The sequence below is a fragment of the Garra rufa genome, chromosome 4, assembly GCF_049309525.1.
Source record: "Garra rufa chromosome 4, GarRuf1.0, whole genome shotgun sequence".
Classification (NCBI taxonomy): Eukaryota; Metazoa; Chordata; class Actinopteri; order Cypriniformes; family Cyprinidae; genus Garra; species Garra rufa.
Window position 1 is genome coordinate 4,550,684 of NC_133364.1, and position 23,585 is coordinate 4,574,268.

Consider the following 23,585-nt stretch of genomic DNA (forward strand, 5'->3'; position numbering starts at 1 on the left):
GAAAATAAAATCGAATTTTTTGGAAAGTAAAAATGTTTAGAGAGTAAAGTCAAAATGTAAAAAATATAATAGAAATGTTTTGAGAATAAAGTCGAAATTACGAGAATAAAGTCTAAATGTTTTGCGAATAAAGCCGACATTTTTCAAGAGTAATGTTTCGAGAGTAAAGTCAAAATTTCAAGAATAAAATGGAAATGTTTTGAGAATAAAGTCGAAATGATTTGAGAATAAATTAAAAATGTTTCAAAAGTAAAGTCAAAATTTCAAGAATAAAATGGAAATGTTTTGAGAATAAAGTTGAAATTATGAGAGTAAAGTCAAAATGTTTCAAGAATAAAGTCAAAAGGTTTTGAGAATAAAGTCAAAATTTCAAAAATATAATAGAAATGTTTCGATAATAAAGTCAAAATGTTTAGAAAATAAAATCGAATTTTTTGGAAAGTAAAAATGTTTAGAGAGTAAAGTCAAAATGTAAAAAATATAATAGAAATGTTTTGAGAATAAAGTCGAAATTACGAGAATAAAGTCTAAATGTTTTGCGAATAAAGCCGACATTTTTCAAGAGTAATGTTTCGAGAGTAAAGTCAAAATTTCAAGAATAAAATCGAAATGTTTTGAGAATAAAGTCGAAATGTTTTGAGAATAAATTAAAAATGTTTCAAAAGTAAAGTCAAAATTTCGAGAATAAAATGGAAATGTTTTGAGAATAAAGTTGAAATTATGAGAGTAAAGTCAAAATGTTTCAAGAATAAAGTCAAAATGTTTTCAGAATAAAGTCAACATTTTTCGAGAGTAATGTTTCGAGAGTAAAGTAAAAATTTCAAGAATTTGAATTTGAGAATGAAGTCTAAATGTTTTGAGAATAAAGTCGAAATTTACGAGAATGAAGTCTGAATGTTTCAAGAATAAAGTTAATATTTAATTTAGTTTTCTCTTGACTCTTAATGCGACTCATTTTGACTATTCTTGAAACATTTTGACTTTATTTTCATAATTTTGACTTCTCGTAATATTTCGACTTTATTCTTGAAATACTGTATTGCGGTTTAATCTCGTAATCTTAGATTATTTACTACTGCTGTCTTCATGAAGGCAATACTTCCTTAACATTGGGTCACAGTGAGGTTTCTCAGAAGTCAGCAAAGTGGCACAGTAGGGAAATAATGATGTAACAGTTATGCTACATAATGCATATTGGAGGTGTACCTGGCTATTGTTTTTATGATGCTGTCAAGTTCATCATTAGAGGGTGGGTTTCGTCCTCCTTGAGGGAACACAAGATTGATGGGGTCAAAGAGGCGGGACAGAGACTTGGAAAGGTACGCTGCTTCATATGGTTGAAGGGAGGCCTTCAGGTCCTTCTCTGGACTGGAACAAATAAAATGTCAAAAAAGTTAGTCCTGTCAGTTTAATGAACACGACACGTATGTCATACTCTGCGTGCATGTATAAAAATTTCACTGACCTAAATCTTGAATTTAATCAGATGAATGCCCGTAGAGATAATTACAAATCGAGACTAAATCAAAAGTGCAGCAGAGCAAACTGAACAACACTTAATGAAACCGTAGCCTACTTACACTCCTCATCTCAGTAGGGATCAAAGCCCCCAGCATTTGATTTTGCCACTGTAATAAATTAGTTTCCCTGGCTGACAGCTGCTTAATTCCCAATAATTATTCTTTTGTTTGACTTGTGTATACCACTTGTTGATAAAAGTGTAACTGAGATACGATTGTTTCCCCAACGGTTACCGTTTTCATTAAAAGTTTCAGACTTCTCATTATAGTGTAAGGTCTGAAAATGAAACTAAAATATGTGACCCTGGACCACAAAACCAGTCATAAGGTTAAATTTTACAAAACTGAGATGTATACATCATATGAAAGCTCAATACATAAGCTTTCTATTGTTATATGGTTTGTTAGGATAGGACAATATTTGGCTGAGATACATCTATTTGAAAATCTGGAATCTGAGGGTGCAAAAAAATCTAAATACTAAGAAAATCACCTTTAAAGTTGTCCAAATTAAGTTCTTAACAATGCATATTACTAATCAAAAATTACATTTTGATATATTTATAGTAGGAATTTTACAAAAAATCTTCGAGGAACATGATCTTTACTTAATTTCCTAATGATTTTTGGCATAAAAGAAAAATCAATAATTTTGACCCATACAATGTATTTTTGGCTATTGCTACAAATATACCCCAGCGACTTAAGACTGGTTTTGTGGTCCAGGGTCACATATATTTGTAGCAATAGCCAACAATACATTGTATGGGTCAAAATGGACAATTTTTCTTTAATGCCAAAAATCATTAGTATAGTAAAGATTATGTTCTATGAAGATTGTTTGTAAATTTCCTACCTTAAATATATCAAAACTTATTTTTTGATTAGTAATATGCATTGCTTCATTCGAACTTCATTCGGACAACTTTAAAGGCAATTTTCTCACTATTCTGATTTTTTGCACCCTCAGATTGCAGATTTTCAAATAGTTGTATCTTGACCAAATATTGTCCTATCTTAACAAATCATATATCAATGGAAAGCTTATTTATGGACTGGTCTGTGGTCCATGGTCACAGTTCTCATAGTAATGCAAAGAAACCTCATTCTCATCACTATAAAGGGAAAATAACTTATTTTTAAAATGGCAATATAGTAATTAATTACAAAAAAAATTAAAGGACAAAAAGCCATTCATTATCATAAATTAAACACACTTTTTGCCCAAAAATAAGAGTTTGTAGAAGTCACTCGAACTAAAAACCAAATGAATCTTACTGTTAAAGAAGAAAACAGCTCAGTGAGTGAATTAACACATAATAGACTGCTCTATAATAATAGATATCTAAACTAAACTCAGCGGATGCTGTTCAATGCTGTACAGCCTGAACTCTACCACAATGAAAATAGTTATGAGAGCCAAATATAGATCTACTAAAATCTCTCCAAAAAAAAAATACAAAGAAAACCACATCACCCTGACATATTAAACGCATTTGCCACTTTTTTGACAAGATGCTTTAATAATCTTGCCTTTAATTGCTGGTTGTCATGCATCCTGACAAGCTTTTTCCGAGCTGTATTATGCGATACGAGCAACTGTGCGTAAAACGTGGGCTGTTTAAGGGACAATTGTGATTATGGGATCTCGGTGTTTGATCAGAATAGTGGCAGAAATTTTGAGAGATTGTCTGACAATGCGTCTGAGAGTGGAAAGGCTTCTTTGCTTCCTAAAACATCTCTCCATTCAGGTGAAAGGCAGAAATGCTGTCTGACTGATGAGAGCGATTTGGAGAGCACTTGAGAGCAACAAAATCTTTGTTGTGCCCCAGGAATGATTAGGAAGATGACAGTTTGTGTAGATAATAAACTTCAAATCGTGGCGTTTCTGTTTGACTGCTTGCATTTTGCATCTTAAAATGTAAAGTCTGTCGGATGCATTTCAACGATTGATAGTTGCAATTTAGTTCTAGTAAAGCCGCCATAAATATACCATATTTATAACAGTTACTGTTGTTACCACAATAAATCTTTGGCAGTTGTGTATGTGTTTATCATATATAATAGTACGCACTCATAGTCTGGTTTGTTCTGGGTGAACAGATCTTCAGTATCATGATCTGATGCAGGCAGTTCCACATCTAGACCTGCACCACTGCTCACTAGCGCCCCCTGTATGCTTGCGCTGTACTGCTGCAGCCTCTTCCATAGCTCATTATAAAGCCTCAAGAGTTTGGGATACTCTCCCTCCAAGGCCTGCTTCAGGAAAGTTGATGCTGAGAACAAAAGAGAAAATAAATTGAGAATAGGATGCATTTAGAGAGAAGATAACCACAAAACAGTTGCAATCAAAATTATTCAACCCCCCAGAGACTGCAGTACTGAAGCTAATGATCAATTGACTTTCCTGCAGGACAATCATCCCAAAGTATACATCCAAATAAGTTATATAATGTTCTTGAGTGGCCTGTTCAGTTTCCAGATTTAATGCTTATTGAAAATATTTGGTTGAATTTAAAGAAAGCAGTGGCAATGTGAAAACCAAAGATGATCAGTGATCTGAAAGTTTTTTCAGGCAAGGAATGGGCCAAGATTGTAGTAGAGAGGATGCATTTAGAGAAAAGATAACCACATACAGTTGCAGTTGAAATTATTCAACCCCCCAGAGACTGCAGTACTAAAGCTAATGATCAATGGACTTTCATGCAATCATCCCAAAGTATACATCCAAATCTACTTATGCTTGCTTCAGAGATCAGTTATAGAATGTTCTTGAGTGGCCTGTTCAGTCTCCATTTAATGATTTAATTGAAAATATTTGGTTGAATTTGAAGAACCAATGATTATCAGTGATCTGAACGTTTTTTCAGGCGAGGAATGGGCCAAGATTGCAGCAGAGAGGATGCATTTAGAGAGAAGATAACCACATACAGTTGCAGTCGAAATTATTCAAATGCAAGCTTTTCTCAAAATCCAAGATTTTATAAAAATTGCATCTACAACAGTTTGCTGGCATATTAAAAGTGATAATGTCACTATATAATGTAATGTTTTTGAGTTATAGGATTTTTTAATAACACAGCTATGTCATAATTATTCAACCCCTATTTAACATTGCTGTTTTAAGTCACTTATTTTTATGGTTGGGACCGTATGAAGGATATCATGGATTCTTTGAAGTATCAGGCCATTTTGGCAAGAATTGTGATGCCTTTGGTGCAAAGACTGAAGCTGATGATCAATGGACTTTCCTTCAGGACAATTATCCCAAAGTATACATCCAAATCTACTTCTGCTTGCTTCAGGAATGAGTTACAGAATGTTCTTGAGTGGCCTGTTCAGTCTCCAGATTTAATTCCCATTAAAAATATATGGTTGAATTTGAAGAACCAAAGATTATTAGTGATCTGAAAGCTTTTTCAGGTGATGAGCGGGCAAGAGATTGTAGTAGAGAAGTGACAGAAGCTTCTAAGCACATATATATATATATATATATATGTAAATAATAAAAGATTCTGCGCCAAACTTTACTTTTGGGGGTTGAATAATTTTGAACATGAACGTTTAGAGCCAATTTGATTTTTTCATTATCCACCAACTTATGTTCTCAGAATTACTCAAATGTGTATTAATAAACTTTTTCCAATAGTGTACTGATGCCTTTGTAGAATTTGCACGTCTTCCACGTCAAGGGGGTTGAATAATTTCAATTGCAACTGTAGATAAATCCATGTGTTGTGTCTTTGTCTCGATACTGACATACAACAGTAGTTTAAAACAACTAAAAAGGATGCAAATGCATCACTAACTTTTTTGATTACAAAGAATACAACAACAAAGACTTATTTCTTTTGAAAAATATGCAATGAATCTCAATAGTTTCACTATAGTTTAGAAATCAGGGTTATAAAGCCTGTATTGTTGTGAATACCATTTAATTAAAAAAGTGTCGCCTATGACAATGGCAAGCAGTGACTTAAAACTACAGATCCTTTCTTTGTGCCTCAGTGAGCTGAAAAGCCAAATCCCTCATCTCCAACCAATCTAACCAAAACAATGTTTAATAAAGAGAATACACTTGGAGAAATGAGAGTCAAACTGATGGAAATGCATAAAAATGCCTCTTCATTAATATGGTAATAACCCAACTTTACAGGTGATTAAATGCTCATTACGAATATTATGCAGATTGTTTCCTATGCAGATTGATTTGATGAATGCATAATTGAGTAGTTCATAGGCACAAGCATCTTAAGCGGTTTTAATCTTTGTTTCGCCATCACCCGAACAAAGATGAGTCCTGGCAGATATGCTCTATTGATGGAGTGCTGTTGCCATGTTCAGCTGACGCTACGTTTCAGATTTACTGCTGGTAGTGAAGCTTAAATTTCCTCACTTCATAAAACTGCCATGCAGCAGCGTTCAAACACAACCTGTGACTGTCAAGAAAGTCCTTCCTCAGGGAAGGTGATGAGGTGCATACAAAAACCAACAAATAAACATGATGAAATGGCTGAAAAATGGCATCTTCATTGAACAAGTGCCTTTCATGTTGATGAAAATGAAAATAAAAATAACATAAATAATAAAAACAGAGCAGAACTGACCCTAAACCTCCACTCTGACTGCTACAGGGTTCAAACAACGCTGAAGGCCAAGTCAGGAAGCCTACACTGAATGTTGAGAGGAAAACTGTCTTCATCTTTTGACCTGCTCTTTGAAAAGCAAACAGTTCAGGAAAGAATTCTGGGAAGGAGCTGTCAGTAGTCACAAAATGTATTTTAGGACAAAGAGGGTAGCGATAAATCATTCATAAACAGATCTTCTTTGAAGGCATGTGGATCAGTGATGTCTCAAGACAGAGTCCATAACAATCGACCCGAGAGTTAAAATGTTTTCTGATGGCCTCTTGGAGCCACAAAGTTTGTGAGAGCATCTTCACCTGAAACGTTCTCATTCTGTGAGAGCATTTTGGCGAGGTTCCCTTAATAGATGTACAAGGTGAGCCCCCTAGGGTTTTGGAGAATATAAAAGCAAGTTTGATTGAGAGGTTTCAAATCAGGCTTGGAAGAGGGAGTAATGCACAAGCATTTGGATAATGAAAGTGATGCAAAGGCTCCTATTTGCCTTCTATTGATCAGGCGGAGTGGAGCACAAAGTGTTGTTAGGTCGTGATAACACAGGCAGGGATCAATAGAGCTACACCATCAATGTCAAGGTCTAAATTACAGTGTCTCTGCAGGGAGGATGTGCTGCCCAGGATCTTTAGCACACTAATTAAGATGGGCACCAGTTGCAATCGTGAACCAGGGTAATGTATTAATGAAGGGATTCTGTGACAACTGAGTGTTTTTTTTGTTGCAATACAGGGACCAAAATGAGGCATTAATAAAGTCCAGAGAACATTTCCTCTTGAGTTAAGTGCCTAGATAAAGAGCACAATGGTCATAGTTCATTAAAAGTTCCCTTCTGGGGTTTGAAACCACAACCCAATGGCAAGTTCTTGAGTTGGATTTCCATGGAGTGCATGGCAAACAAGTTGCTTTGGATTAAATTTCTCTGTCAAATGGGCAAATGCAACTGTCACCAGCTTAGAAAACCATCGGTTGATATACAACCATCAGTTGATCTTCAACCCTGCTCCTAGGGATCCACTGTCCTGCATAGTTCAGCTATAAACCTAATCAAACATGCCTGAAACCAGCTAATCAAGCTCTTCAAGATAACTTACCTAACGGTAATAGCTCATGAAACGTTGCTTCACAACCCAATGGCAAGTTCTTGGGTTTGATTTCCATTAAATGCATGGACAAACAAGTTGTTTTGGATAAAGTTGTCTTTCAAATGCACAAATGCAACAGTTATCAGCTTAGAAAACCAAAAGCACAATGGACATAGCTTATGAAACATCCCTTTTGGGGTTTAAAATGACAACCCAATGGCAAGTTCATGGGTTTGATTGCCATTAAATGCATGGACAAACAAGTTGTTTTGGATAAAGTTGTCTTTCAAATGCACAAATGCAACTGTCATCATCTTAGAAAATTATCAGTTGATATACAACCATCAGTTGGTCTTTACCCCTGCTCCTAGGGATCCACTGTCTTGCATAGTTTAGCTATAAACCTAATCAAACATACCTAAAACCAGCTAATCAAGCTCTTCAGGATAACTTAAAAAAAATCAAAGGGCAGATGAGCTTAAGCAGGCTGGAAATACATTTCCTCTCAAGAAACCTAGAGTTAAGTGCCTAGTTCAAGAGCACAACGGTAATAGCTCATGAAACGTCCCATCTGGGGTTTGAAACCACAACCCAATGGCAAGTTCTTGGGTTTGATTTCCATTAAATGCATGGACAAACAAGTTGTTTTGGATAAAGTTGTCTTTCAAATACACAAATGCAACTGTCATCAGCTTAGAAAACCAAGAGCACAATGGTCATAGCTCATGAAACGTCCCCTTCTGGGGTTTGAAACCACAACTCAATGGCAAGTTCTTGGGTTTGATTTCCATTAAATGCATGGACAAACAAGTTGTTTTGGATAAAGTTGTCTTTAAAATGCACAAATGCAACAGTTATCAGCTTAGAAAACCAAAAGCACAATGGACATAGCTTATGAAACATCCCTTTTGGGGTTTAAAATGACAACCCAATGGCAAGTTCATGGGTTTGATTGCCATTAAATGCATGGACAAACAAGTTGTTTTGGATAAAGTTGTCTTTCAAATGCACAAATGCAACTGTCATCATCTTAGAAAATTATCAGTTGATATACAACCATCAGTTGGTCTTTACCCCTGCTCCTAGGGATCCACTGTCTTGCATAGTTTAGCTATAAACCTAATCAAACATACCTAAAACCAGCTAATCAAGCTCTTCAGGATAACTTAAAAAAATCAAAGGGCAGATGAGCTTAAGCAGGCTGGAAATACATTTCCTCTCAAGAAACCTAGAGTTAAGTGCCTAGTTCAAGAGCACAACGGTAATAGCTCATGAAACGTCCCATCTGGGGTTTGAAACCACAACCCAATGGCAAGTTCTTGGGTTTGATTTCCATTAAATGCATGGACAAACAAGTTGTCTTGGATAAAGTTGTCTTTCAAATGCACAACTGTCATTAGAAAACCATCATTTGATATACAACCATCCGTTGGTTATCAACCCTGCTCCTAGGGATCCACTGTCCTGCAAAGTTCTGCTAAAACCCCAATCAAACACACATGAACCAGTTAAAGCTCTTCAGGATATCTTGAAAATCACAGGGAGAAAAGTGATTACTACATTTTAAATATGGATATTTTTCTTACAAAAACACATCAATTCGCTATAGGAGGCCTTTATTCACACCGGCACTTTTATTCAGCACTTTTTATTATGAATGGATGCGCTTTATTGGACTTCTGTTGGACTGTTGAACAGAAACACATGCCCACTGGCATTATAAAGCTTGGAAGAGCCAGGACATTTTTTAATATAACTCGGATTGGATTCAACTGAAAGAAGAAAGTCATATACACCAAGGATGCCTTAAGGGTGAGTAAATCATGGGATAATTTTCATTTTTTGGGTGAACTAACCCTTTAACTCTAGGTTTCTCGAGAGGAAATGTTCTCTGGATGAACAAGTCTGGCAAATAAAGAAATATAAATAGTCTAAAATCCCAAGACTGGCTGGAAAAGGCTATTCTTAAGTGATACTGTAGCTTCCCAAGGTACAGGCTATTTTAAAATAAAGAGGGGAGTCTGTTTTGGTTATACATCTGTGAAGTCACATTTGAAGGTTTGCTTCCTCTATATTCCCTTGTGACCAAACACCTGCCTTGATTTATCCTGCTCCTTAGTGATGCTAACACCAGTGTAGAGATCATCGTTTTGTGTCTATCAATGATGGCCTCTCTCATTGGCTGCATCTGAGCTTTAAAAACCATCCGAGATTACGGAAGTGTAAACACTTCTCCAAGGCCCCCTCCTGTCTTGAGATTATAGTGTGAAGTGGAAGTGAACAACGATGCTCAGTCAGTTGAGGAAAGAGTTAACAGAGTCGGTCTTCTCAAAAACAACTCCAGAAGAGCGTACGTGGGTAACAGAGTTTGAATCCGACTGCAATGTGATGAAAAGAAAGCAAGAGCGGAGGAGAAGAGAGAGACTAGGCGCAGGAGGGGAGCTTGTGTAACACACTCACACACAGAATGAGCTTTTGAGATGCATGACGGGGCATCGTCTTAAACAAAAACCCCAGACTGAGACTCACCAGCTGTGGCTTTCTGCAGCTCTTCGGAGAGCGTCTGAGTGACTGAACTCCAGAAGGTGTGCAAGATGTCAGGCTGCCCATCCTGATAAGAGAGAGAAAACACGTGAACTTTAACATAATGGCCTATGACACACATATATGCATTAACACACTATGCAAACAAAGCTGATACGACTGCTTTTTATTGCTCCAACCAACAACACATCATGAAACTAATGTCCAAGTCACATTTAATTTCTGCAAAGACGTTCTTACTCATTTCACGTGCATCAGGAAATAATGACAGATTCTTTATATAGTAGCCATAAAAGTTGTAGTGATTGGAGAGAGGGTGAAAAATAGTCATGTGAAACCAAGTCAGTATGTTTTTAGTGCAAGAAACATCAACCAGCAATAAAGGGTAAAAAAATAATATGACCCCCAGATTATTTATGCCATCACTAGACAACGCTGGCATTAGCAATCATTGATGGAATAATACCTGTCTGATCCGTTTGTGTAAACAGGGAAGTCTATGACAAATAATGATTCGACAAATCATGACAAAACAAATGTCGTCTAATGCTGATGAATGTTTGCCAAATGCCAGTGTGTGTTTGTGTGTAACAAGGCCGGATTGTCACTGGATCAGCCGATTAAAAAGGCATTTAGTTTAGTTTAGTTTAGTCTGATCCACTGCTGAGCTATTGAGAAACAAGTACAAACTTGATTATTTTGAAATCACATTTACTTTTTAAATCATCTGGATTCAGTCAGATTTACTGACCAGAACAGAATTCATGTGCCTGACACATATTGTGCAACTTCCATAGACTGTCAATGATGCACAATGATTGCACTAAGTTTAATTTAATTTACACAGGGAGAATGGGGTGAGCCAGAGCTGATATATTTTAGTACAGAGCTCAAGGCCATTAAAGATGAGCTTATCCAATACCCTGATCATTCCCTGTGTCTCTGTTTTTTTCCTACATCTATTGTTTTGCTGGAGACAAAAGGCAAGCAGCAGTACAGTTTCAGTGATACATGCTTATTGCATCCACACATCACCTGTGCAAATAAGCCTGCTCCTGAATGTCCCTGCTGACTCACACAAATTTGTGACATAGAGCATGTGAACTCCATTAGGGATGTAATGGTATTATCAATATTGTGATATTGCGATAGCAATATGTCACGATATTAACATGGTCACATGATGATATGAAACGGTCTTCCGGGCAAAAAATCTAGATTTTAAAATATATTTAAACTTCTTATTCTAACATAAAAGGTCTTTAAAGTTGTGTTTTGGGCCATTATGCTTTGACACAGTATCTGTCAAACAAACTAAAACCGAAAGCGCAATATGGCTTAATCCCTTTATCAAGCCTGTTGTTGTTGCATGTTTCAAATTGAAGTGTATACTTCATTCAGGCGATCAGCTCATGCTTCAGAACGGATCAGTTCACTGTGAATGTTACTTTTGAAAGTAATGCATTTCAATATTGCAGTCCCTAAAAAAGTAACTAATTGCATTACTTACTTTTATGGAAAGTAATGCGTTACATTACTTTTGCATTACTTTTTAAATCTGGGCAGGGCTTGCTTGTTTGTTTTTAATAGTTTGATTTTTAGCAAATGTAAAGGCCCTTTCACACCAAAAAGTGAAATGAATAAGCCTGAGGCTGAAGGAAATGTAAATTCAAGTCTGTACAGTAGAACTGTAGGAAAAAGAAGTTCAACACTCTTCAGCATGAGAAAAATGAAGCACAAATGTTAGTTAATCTAAAGTAAGTTTTGTTTATTAGTATATGGCTGAATTGGATCAACAATAGTCAGCAGTAAAGACACGGTTAATAAAATAGGATTAAATACATAAAACAAACAAAAAGTAACTGGCATTACTTTTTTTTAAAAAGCAACTCAGATATTTACTTGTGAATGAAAATACATTACTTTACTAGTTACTTAAAGTAATCTGATTACGTAACTCGCGTTACTTGTAATGCGTTTTCCCCAACACAGTGAATAAATGCAGTGAAATTGCATATGCTTTATTGCATATGCTGAGTTTAGCACACGTTTGCAATGCAACCTTTATTTTTGCGGCAGATAACAGTATTTCACAAAATTTGTAGGGAGATGCGTTTTTGCAAGCCTGTTTCACTGAAGCTAGAGTTTTCCTTCTAAATAAAACTCTACTGCAGTTTCATTCAAAATAAAAGCTCAAAAGTGCAGAAAGATTTGCTGACAACAAGCAGTCCAATTTCAAAATATCTTTCTCAAGTGTAGAAATTAGGAAAGAAGTATTGTAATTTTCCTGCTGTAGTGTAGAGCAAAAATAATATACCTATTAAATATTCATTGTAAAGTGTTCATTTATTGTACAGTGCAGTTGTTTTACAAATATGGCTATTACTGTCATTGTTATTATTATTAGATAGTCTATCATAAATAAAGAGCGTTGAGTCCCCTTTAAAGTTCAGGGACGGGTCAATTCACTGATTTTTTTCTGACATAAGGTTTCTTAGTTAAGAGCTCTTAATTTAAGAATAATTGAAAGTTCAATTAATAGAATAATTAAATCTTCAATATGTACAAATTTTCTTTTTTTTTTTCAATTCTTCATTTGACTTTCTCAATAAATATAGTATCATGGACTTCATCTTGTATTATTATCGTATTGTGAGATTTTGATATTGTTACATCCCTAAACTCCATTGTACAAAAGGTCTGTTCACAAGATGCCCTGAAATGAATATGAAATAATGCCAGATAATCCGGAATTGCACGAGATTGTAGTGTCCATGCCAAATGTGTATATTGGCATTGTTTCAGTGCCATCATAAATGAAATAAAAATGGATTATCTTTCTTTTTTTCTCAAGTAAAATATAAGTGAGTTTCATATTTGCTCCAGTACTTCAGGCAACTGTTTCTTTCTCATGTAGAGTCGTATTTCACATTTATGACACCTGAAGTGAACAAGAGGGCCATCCGTGAAGATGAACTCATGCCAGAGAGCCAGAAGGCTTGTTTGCTACATAAAAGCAGCTGGGAATCCAACGGGAAGGTCTGTTTTACTTGTGTAACTGTTAAATGTGGCGGTTTGCAGGTTTCGCTTTCCGATGGGTGCCTGTGTGGGGGGTGTTTTTGCCACAAATAAAGGTGTGAGATTGTGGGAGTTCGAAAACAGCTTTTGAAGCGGAGGCAGAGAAAGAAAACAAAAAACATGGCATTCACCCACCTTTCCCAGTCTCCAGGGAATCCGACAGCAGCTTTGTTGTGCTGTACATTGACTCCTGCACAAAGTTCCTGTATGTGTTTTCCTATACTGCATATGTGTCCCGTCTCCTGCATGCACCTTGTTAAACTGAGGGTTCAGAGGCACTGTAGGGCCTTTTTACAGGCTTGTGAAGCTCCAAAAGAGGTGCCTGCCCTGCAAACACCTTTCACGGTGATTTTTAAATGTCGGGCGCCTCTTTCATCTGCGGCTAGCAGCTCTCTGAGCACCCGATGACACTCTGTCAGTCATTCTGGGTGGTTTGAATTTCAAGGTGTCCCTTTGCTACCAAGAGCCATTGAGCTTTAGAATATTTTACAAATTTAGCAAAAACCTCCCTCACACTCAAATCAAACTTTTCGCTTTTCCCTTCTTTTCAACAAGAAAAGAAAAAGGTCTATGGGAGAGCGGGAGAAGGTGTTGCCATGGAAACGCCCACATCTGCTCCCCCCGCACACCCGCAGACCTCAATCTTCTGACCGAAAATCTCGATTTCCAAGAGGTGATTAGAAGCCGCTCAACTCATCTCCCCCGAAACTGTTTACTGAGTGAAAACGAGAGGAATACCAACAGAGAGAGAGAGAAAACGACTCTAGGTTTTGGAGACAGACCTTTTCTCTTTCTCACAAACTATGGCTGTGTTCGCAATGGAATACTAACATACTGTTTGCGATAGAAAACATTAGTATGCAGTAGTATGCTATGTTGTTGTTGCATGACCCCATTACATTTAAAGCATGCGGTGTGCAGTTATCATGAAATTGCATTGCTGTAATCTAATTTCGTCAGTTCGGCTCAAGAAAGAGAGTTTAAAATACTGGTCGATATTTTTTTGGTTCATTGGTCGAGTGACGTGTTATTTCATGCAATGTGCTCTACTTTGCATACTTGTGCTGCATTGTAAATATATAGGCTAAAGGAAATAATGCCATATATAGGCAACAAAAACATGCATTGCATGCATTAATGCTTTTTAAAATGTAAAATCTGGCCAATTTTTCAAAATTGAGGTTTGTACATAATCTGAAAACAGAAATAATAAGCTTTCTATTGGTGTATAGTTTGTTATGGTAGGGCAATATTTGGCCGTGATACAACTGTTTGAATATTTTTAATCTGAGGGTGCAAAAATTGAGAAAATTGCCTATAAAGTTGTCCAAATGAAGTTGAGTTGAGCGGCTTCTAATTACCTCTTGTAAATCGAAATTTTCGGTCAAAAGATTGAGGTTTGCTCAAGAAAGAGTTTAAAATAGTGGTTGATATTATTTTTGGTTCATTGGTCAAGTGATGTGGTATTTCATGCAATGTGCTCTACTTTGCATACTTGTGCTACATTGTAAATATATAGGCTAAAGGAAAGAATGCCATATATAGACAAGAAAAAGCATGCATTGCATGCATTAATGCTTTTATAAATCTTAAATGTGACCCTGGACCACAAAACCAGTCATAAGTGTCAATTTTTCGAAATTTAGATTTGTACATAAACTGAAAACTGAAGTAATAAGCTTTCCATTGATGTATAGTTTGTTATGGTAGGGCAATATTTGGCCGTGATACAACTATTTGAATATCTTTAATCTTAGGGTGCAAAAATTGAGTAAATTGCCTTTAAAGTTGAGTTGAGCGGCATCTAATCACCTCTTGTAAATCAAGATTTTTGGTCAGAAGATTGAGGTCTGCTCAAGAAAGAGTTTAAAATAGTGGTTGATATAATTTTTGGTTCATTGGTCGAGTGATGTGGTATTTCATGCAATGTGCTCTACTAAAGGAAAGGCTAAAGGAAAGAATGCCATATATAGACAAGAAAAAGCATGCATTGCATGCATTAATGCTTTTATAAATCTTAAATGTAACCCTGGACCACAAAACCAGTCATAAGTGTCTTTTTTTTTTTAAATTAAGATTTAAATAAAACTGAATAAATAAGCTTTCCATTGATGTATAGTTTGTTAGGATAGGGCACAAATTGAGAAAATTGCCTTTAAAGTTTTCCAAATGAAGTTCTTAGCAATGCATATTGCTAATCAAAACATATGTTTTATATATTTACAGTAGGAAATTTACAAAATATCTTCATGGAACATGATCTTTAATTAAAATCCAAATGATTTTTGGCATTAAAGGAAAAACAATGATTTTGACCCATTCAATATATTTATCCAAACTATATCTAAAGCACACAAACTCCCATTGAAACAAAAATGCATGTGTAAAATTTGCATTACACACAGAATATATACTACAAGTAGTATGCCATCCCAAATATATCCATGTCACAATTTTGCATCAGATAACCTGTTATCTATTCCCTACATTAGCTTTGCTGGTTATGGTTTAAAGAAAAGCGTTGCTAAAGGCCAACTCTAATTCCCTGCATTATATGCTCTCTTTGAAATCCATCTGTGAAATCTTACCACCCCTTCCTAAACTGTTCTGATCTCACAGTTTAGCCCTTCATTTAGCAGAAAATAGCACCTTAATTACCGGCTGTAATTAGCCAAATTCGCCACTGAAGGAATGGAGAGCCACGGATGTCTGGGACACCAAAGGGGAAACGCGTTGCATATGCCTTTGCAAACACTGCTCTTGTCACTCAGCGTGCACCAACACACTCCTGCTAGTTCACAAAGTCACCCAGAGCCAAATGGAGAATGTAGATAAAATTGTCCCATCACTGTCTGGCTGAAAACGTGTGGCGGATATATGTGTGTGCATGTGTGTGTGCATGCGTGTGGGGTAGATAACCTTGTCACAGAGGGGCCAGCCACCTGCAGACACCAATTAGGATGTCATTTACTGCTAATGTGCCAGCAGCAAGTGAACCAGCAGGGGCTATGCAGGCAGGCCAGCCAAAGGCAAGGGCAACACACAAAAATCTTTTGTAATAAATCACTACACATCAAGGACAAACTCTTCACTCATGGGATAAGTATAATATCGACACACATAACTTCCCCAAACTAAATTGAACAGCATACCTCTTCTATTATACACACACACACACACACACACACACACACACACACAATAAAAACATGTAAAACATATGTGACCCTGGACCACAAAACCAGTCTTAAGTCGCTGGGGTATATTTGTAGCAATAGCCAAAAATACATTGCATGGGTCAAAATTATTGATTTTTCTTTTATATCAAAAATCATTAGGAAATTAAGTAAAGATCATGTTCCATTAAGATTTTTTGTAAAATTCCTAATGTAAACCTATCAAAATGTAATTTTTGATTAGTAATATGCATTGTTAAGAACTAAATTTGGACAACTTTAAAGGTGATTTTCTCAGTATTTTGATTTTTTTGCATCCTCAGATTCCAGATTTTCAAATAGATGTATCTCGGCCAAATATTGTCCTATCCTAACAAACTATACACTATACATACATACACAATAGAAAGCGTATTTATTGAGCTTTCATATGCTGTATATATCTCAGTTTTGTAAAATTTAACCTTATGACTGGTTTTGTGGTCCAGGGTCACATATAGATATGAAATCATAATTCCATCTCACCTTGATAATTTCATCAATAAAGCACACATGAGACACTGGGTCCCTCTTTTTGGTCAGAACCTTCTGCAGGTGCTGCACCTGTTCAGGAACAAAGCAGAAACTTTATCCAATATATTCAAGGTCCACCTTAAAACACTTGGCTTTATAAAGTAGGTACAATTTGAAATTTTAATATCATGCACATGCGTTTGGATCAAAAACAAATTAGTTCATTTGTATATATACAGTTGAAGTCATCTGCAAAATGTTAATTAATGTACCAAAATAAGAGGGATCATTCAAAATGCATGTTATTTTTCATTGAGTACTGACCTGAATGATATATTTTACATAAAAGACGTTTACATATAGTCTACAAGAGAAAAGAATAGTTGAATGTATAAAAATGACCCCGATTCTTAATCCATTACAAACACATGCTTCAAAAGGAAACACGATGCATTACTTATTTTGTCTTCTGGAAAACATGCAAGTATCTTCTGTAGCTTCTGAAGGACAGTACTAAATGAAAAAAAATATTATATTTAGGAAAAATGTACACATCCTCATTCTGTTAAAAAGTTTACACCCCTGGATCTTAATGCATCGTTTTTCCTGAATGTGTGAACCTTCTGTAATAGTTGCATATGAGTCCCTCAGTTGTCCTTAGTGTGAAAAAAATGAAACTCAAAATCATACAGTCATTGTATCAAAGGATTCAAATGCACAAAAATGCTGAAAAACTAAAGATTTCGTGGGATCCGAAGGATTTTTCTGAAGAACAGCGGGCAGTTTAACTGTTCAGGACAAAGTAGGGAGTCATGAACAACTATCACTAAACAAAAAACACAGCTGTGGATCATTCAGAAATCACACATTATTAAGATTCAAGTGTATGTAAACTTTTGAACAGGGCAATATTTATAAATTCAACTATTATTTTCTCTTATAGACTATATGTAAAAGTCAGTACTAAAAAAAAAACATGCATGATCCCTCTTATTTTGCTAAAATAATGAACATTTTGCAGATTCTACAAAGTCTATGTAAACGCTTGACTTCAACTGTACTTTGCTCAAGCAACAATATTTTTCCAAAAACAGCTAATGCACGGACTTGAACAGCATGTATGAATGGAGAAGAGTGACAGCAATCTTCCTTCCTCACTCAAGCATCCTCACTCTACCATTAGCAGCAGTGCCAAAAAGCTCATTTCAGAGCTTAATATTTCATGGCTTTACAAGTGTACACCAGACAAAGTGGAGTGTGGCTTGGTAATACCATAGCCATCTGTGAACTAATGGTGTTTTGCCTAATGACCTACAGTGTTTCATAATAGTAACATCTGTGTAAGTTTGATAACTTATGCATACCTGACCACAAGCGGCGCAGATCTGGTCCATTAGTTTCTCTAAATTTGTCCAAAGGGCAGCTCGAAATGCGGCCGTGTTGCCTGGGGTGGGCATGACGGCTCTGCCAGGGGCACCTAAACACAAAAAGCACACACTAAAACACAATGCAATATCAGCAAGCACTCTAAAACAGCCACAAATGCACTAAAATACAAACCTCTAGTATTGGCAGGTTGGGTAAGGACTTTAATGTCCAGGGCGTTAACAACATTCTCCTGCACAGATGTCCGATATCCATCCACCACACTTCTTATGGTCTCTCTCAGACTGCCGAGGTTGTAAAAAACCTGTAGGGCTGTTCCCACCTGAGACGGATTCTGTGGGACAAAAAAAAAAAAGTTAAATTGCACTGTATGAGCTATAATATGGTACAAGGTTTACAATGAAGGTGCCTAATATTTGAGTAGAATTGATGTGGGATGCAGGCCACTGACACAGAGCAATCTAAATGCATTAAAATATGCCTGACCCCCCAGGTATCTTCACTTCCAAGTCAACTTTACACCTGAGACTAGTCTTCTCCACATGAGGGGATCACAGACTACGCAGCACTTGCCGCGAGAGTCACGATTGACGTCACTGAGCTCAACGCCAGAGCACATGTTAGAAAAGTAGGTCAACTTCAGATTCTTTAAATTCAACTGTCTCAGCTTAGCTGTGACTACAGGACATTGAAGCTCTCCAATGCTGCATTCAAAGCATCTTCTCTGATCCTGCCTTTAATTTAATCTCCCAGGATGAAAGCGCCAAGCATTGCAACCGATTCAAGACCTTGTCCGACTTCAATCTAATGCCAGTGGATCAAAGATGATCAGGCCCAGTCGCTTTCCCAAACGGTACACTGAAAACTGCAGGTGAATGGATATATGCAACAGATGTGCTAAGAAAAACAAAAACAAAACAGATGACAGAAAGTGATAATCCAGTAAATCTACCCTTTTTGTCAGTGCTGCACTAATGGTGCACAGATTGAGTGTAATAGGCAGGAGTGGTAGGATAAAGCCATCAGTGGTGGCTAAGTACTTGGCGGCAATCAGCATTTTCCAGCTCTAATCACGCAAGTGACGGACACACATTGATTCCCTCATGCTGTCTTCAAGTCCACTTGAAGTGAAGGATAAAACTGAGGGCAGGGCTGCTGGATGTCACTCTAATATTCTAAACAAATGTAAAAAGATTGGGTTGGCGGACAAAATGGATGTTTGAAGATCAAATCCAATTAGATTGAAACACCTAGGTTTTATGCACTGCAACATTGAAAAACCCAAAGGAGTCTCTGACTATAGTAAGTACAAGAAGAAATCCCTTGTGACCTCATTACAGGTGTTGGTGAGGGGCCGTTCCGATTTCTGATACACTAGTGGCTGCATTGTTTTTGTAGCTACTTACGATCTTAGGAAGTAGAACCGAATGGGAGAAATTGTTCAAGTACTTAGAAAAAATTGCAAAGCATTGGTGCCAATTTCAGAGGCTAAATGTAAAACCTTCAATGTAAAGCCTGCAAAAGTTGTTCATCAAAATATTGCATTATACATACATAAAGATATAGTCTCTCAAAAGAAAGAGTTGACTCAGAGATAATGATATAATGATGTGAAGAATGAGTGGTTAAAATTCATTCTTTTACCTTCTTTGGCTTCTAATCTTTTTTATTCAGACCAACTAGCGTTTCCTAACCACAACCTGTAAGTACAATTAATACATTGTGTGAGCATTTTCAAGTGAGTGCTCCAAATATCTAGTTTATTGTGCTAATATGTGATGTACACCTAGTACAGCTTTAGGTTTTCAGGTAAATCACGATATTAGTGTCTTACTGAAATAGTTCTGATAATTCGCTGTGAACCCACTATTTCTTAAGAATGCGTCGATTAATGTAGACAGTTGTTCTAATTACTTTTTATCAGTTTTATCAGCACTTGGCTAACGTATCGAATATTACTGTTTTGTTATGTGTTTACAGTTTAGCAGCGAAACTTTAGCTGTGGGCATGATTTGCTTGCATAAAGTGTTAAACAAAATTTTTTTATGCCATTATTTTGAAAACCGATTGGAGCACTATATTATTGTTTTATGTAAAGGTGCATCAGGTTTTCCAGGCTTTTATAACAGCACCAGCTCAATTGCTATTTAAAACTAGTCCAATCTCATTTTGTGGGGGGTCCCCGCCTTCTGTGGTGTAAAACTTTATTGCACTTCCATGCAGCTTTACAAAAAAAGAAGCCCGAAGTCGAGTATAAGCAGCAGACTTGGCAACTCTGCTGGCAACTCGCTAACTTGATTAAGTACTCCTCTCTATGCCAATCACATCAGGCTTGGCCAGCTGACCAATCAGATCAGAGTAGGCTTTTGGAAGGGAGGGGCTTACAGACATTACACTCAAAGCTGCTTCGAACGCACCATTTCGAAATCATTGACAAATGACTATGTATAAATGTACTTCTGAGAAAATGTTTTCTGACCTTATACGCATTTAAACCTGTTGTAGGGGACTCCAACACAGTATTAGGACACTTTAAAAAAAGAAGAAGCTAAAAACAAACATATGACCTGCTCTTTAATACTGATTTAAACTAGGGGTGGGAGAAAAAAAAAAGATTCTCAGATGCATCGCAATTCTCTCTTCAACAATTCTGAATCGATTCTGAATATTTCAGACAAAACATCTTATATATCGAAATCTGTGCATTTGTTTGAATGCAGCCTGTTAAAGCTGCCACTGTCTATAATCTCATCAGTAATAATCAAACAACACAAAATGCTGAGGAAAAAGAAAAAACAATAACTATTATCTGTAAACTTTCGGATACGTAAAGAACACTTATTTTATATAAGTAATTGTTTTAAAAAGTAGCCTGCTTATATAATAAAAAAGTAAGTTTTGCACAAAATAAATCTAATATAAAACGTATATGAAAATGTAGCCATGTGCAATATTGAAAACTGAGAATGTGAAAATCTTAATTAAGAAGATTGTGAAGATTCACACCGCTACTTTTGAGATGGCAGTACTGACATACATTCTAACTATAAACAAAAAGCATAGAAACTGCAATGTTTGTTAAAATGTAAAGTTGTAAACATGTATTTGCACAGCAGAAGACTTGAGGAAAAAGTATAGATCAAGAATCGTTTTGGAATCGTATTGTGAAGTGCCTAAATATTGCCACCCCTAATTTAAACTGCAAAATTTTCCCATCAACTTGTGGCATTTAATATCAATTGTTGGAAAATACAGTGGTTTAAAAAAACGAGCCAAAACTGGCTGTTGTCCAGTCAAATCATATGTTGTCACTTATGTAACAGTGAGCGTAGTTGTCAAAGAACAGATGTGAATCACAGACAAAGGAAAACAGAGGATTGGGAGAGACCTAATTGATGCAGCAGGTTCACTCGCAGCATGTAATGCGCTAGCTCTCATTTACCCTGAACTGCGGAGGGATAATGGTTTAGCAGGGACATGCACAGTCACTGTGGAGATGGATTTGATCAGCTCAGTGCAAGCCGGTGACCCGGGATGGCTAGCCGCCAACTGCCGTGAATGAGGTGTTTTCACATTACTCACATCCAGGCAAGCACTATGCTTTTGTTCCCAGAATTAGCACTTAGCTGGAACAGGTGGCCAACGATCGCCTTCTTTACCGGCAAGAGGGAGAAAAACATATTTGGGCTAAGGCTTTTAAGCTCAAGCTCTAGAAGAGACCAATTTTGATTGGGAAAATAGACAGCCGTCGTTGGGAAGGTGAAATGCAACTAAAAATACACCTCGGTTCCATGATGATTAGATTGGCTTGCATGTTGTGGGCTATTGGAAATCTTATACAGAGTGTTTCGTTTTGTCAGTGCCAGTCTCACTCTGTCCGCTCTGTCCAAGGGATCGCATGAACTTGCGTAGGGTGTAGCGCCCTTTCTTGATATGTTTCTTTGGGAGAATTACATTTCATACTGGAATGAATATGTTTATATCAGATAACCCCTCGTAAACAGTGAAGGTCAGAGGAGTGGTGCATCGTGTGCACCGCAATGCAAATCCAAAGCATTCTTAAATAATTGCAAAAGGCAGGTGGCATGCTTGGCGAGCACATCACTGTATCTGAATCCTACAGATCATATGTACAAGGAGGTTTGAGGTGTGCCAATGTTATTTTTGCCATCTTGAGATTTAGGCGTGCTTCTCCAGGGGAACGTAGGAGACAAATGCATGTGAACAAGCATCTTACTGCTTGTTGTATTTGCTCTTAGAGCTGGTTTATAGGAGTAACAATGAGCTTGTGTATTAGTGTTTAACTTGGTGGAAGGAACTGGGTCAGATAGGGTACACAAGATGGGGTGGGATGCTAAGAAGGAGATGTGGTAGATCATCCTTGGCTCTATCACGTATCCTACCTGGGCCTGTAATAACTATACCACACTGATGGTATCACCTCCATTACAGACGCTGTGTGGGGCCTTGATTAAATTCTCTCCTGCTTGGGAGAATTCAATTCGGTCAACCCTCAGGTTCTGCATGAATGCTTCAGGTGGATGTCCACAAAGGAAAAAAATACACAGTCCAAAAGTATCAAGTATGCCACCTCAACAGGAACATGGCGAGAGTTTGCCCATCACGTAGTGGCGCAGCCCCTTACAAGAAAAACAACAGTCATTTCCAGCCAATTGCTTCCTTTCATAAAAACACCTGGTCACCATGCCAGTGTCATTAGCTTCTGGCTGTGTTTGCTTTGTCACCATATGGAAGACTGGATATTTGTCAAACCAACCAATAGCTGATAAGTAGACGACACCAGGGGTCTGTCCACATACGGTGCCTAGGTAATTTCTATGAGAACATTTCCACGTGCCAATTATATGAATACTGGATTAAATGTTATAACTGGGAAATTAATGACAAAAATCTTGTTAGATAAGAGTATTAGCAAGAGATTTCAGTCTGCTTAGAAGCCCCTTTTCGCCACTGAATAAAAAAAATAAAAAAGGCAATTGCGACTTATCTCACAATTCTGAATTTTTTCTCGTAATTCTGACTTTTTTCTCAGAATTGCATCAAACTCGCAATTCTGACTTATTTCTCAGAACTGGGAGATATTAATGCACAATTGAGAGTTATAAAGTCATAATCGCAAGATATAAGGTCAGAAATGCGGGATATAAATCACAATTGCCAGAAATATAAACTTTTTTCTCGTAATTGCGACATTGTATCTCACAATTCATAACTTTTATTCTCAGAATTATATAAACTCGCAATTCTGCCTTTTTTTACTCGCAATTGCAACTTTGTATCTCGCAATTGACTTTTTCTCACAATTGCGACTTTGTATCTCAGAATTCTGACTTGTTCTTGCAATTGCGAATTTGTATCTCACAATTCTGACTTTTTCTCGCAATTGCGACTTTGTATCTCACGATTCTGACTTTTTCTCACAATTGCGAATTTGTATCTCACAATTCTGACTTTTTCTCGCAATTGCAAATTTGTATCTCATAATTCTGACTTTTTCTTGCAATTGCGACTTTGTATCTCACAATTCTGACTTTTTCTCGCAATTGCGACTTTGCATCTCACAATTCTGACTTTTTCCTCGCAATTGCGACTTTGTATCCCACAATTCTGACTTTTTCTCACAAT

At 36.8% G+C, this 23,585-nt stretch overlaps 1 protein-coding gene across 1 annotated transcript in view; it reads right to left on the reverse strand.

Moving 5' to 3' along the window:
- The window catches only part of LOC141333496 (conserved oligomeric Golgi complex subunit 5-like), a 104,592-nt gene that overhangs the window by 26,723 nt on the left and 54,284 nt on the right, over positions 1-23,585 (reverse strand). The window contains exons 8-13 of the mRNA XM_073838515.1: positions 18,114-18,273; positions 17,918-18,030; positions 16,566-16,643; positions 9,772-9,853; positions 3,595-3,796; positions 1,207-1,368 (exon numbers count right to left, since the gene is read on the reverse strand). Coding sequence (XP_073694616.1) covers positions 1,207-1,368; positions 3,595-3,796; positions 9,772-9,853; positions 16,566-16,643; positions 17,918-18,030; positions 18,114-18,273 — 797 coding nt within the window. The remainder of the gene's footprint in view (positions 1-1,206; positions 1,369-3,594; positions 3,797-9,771; positions 9,854-16,565; positions 16,644-17,917; positions 18,031-18,113; positions 18,274-23,585) is intronic.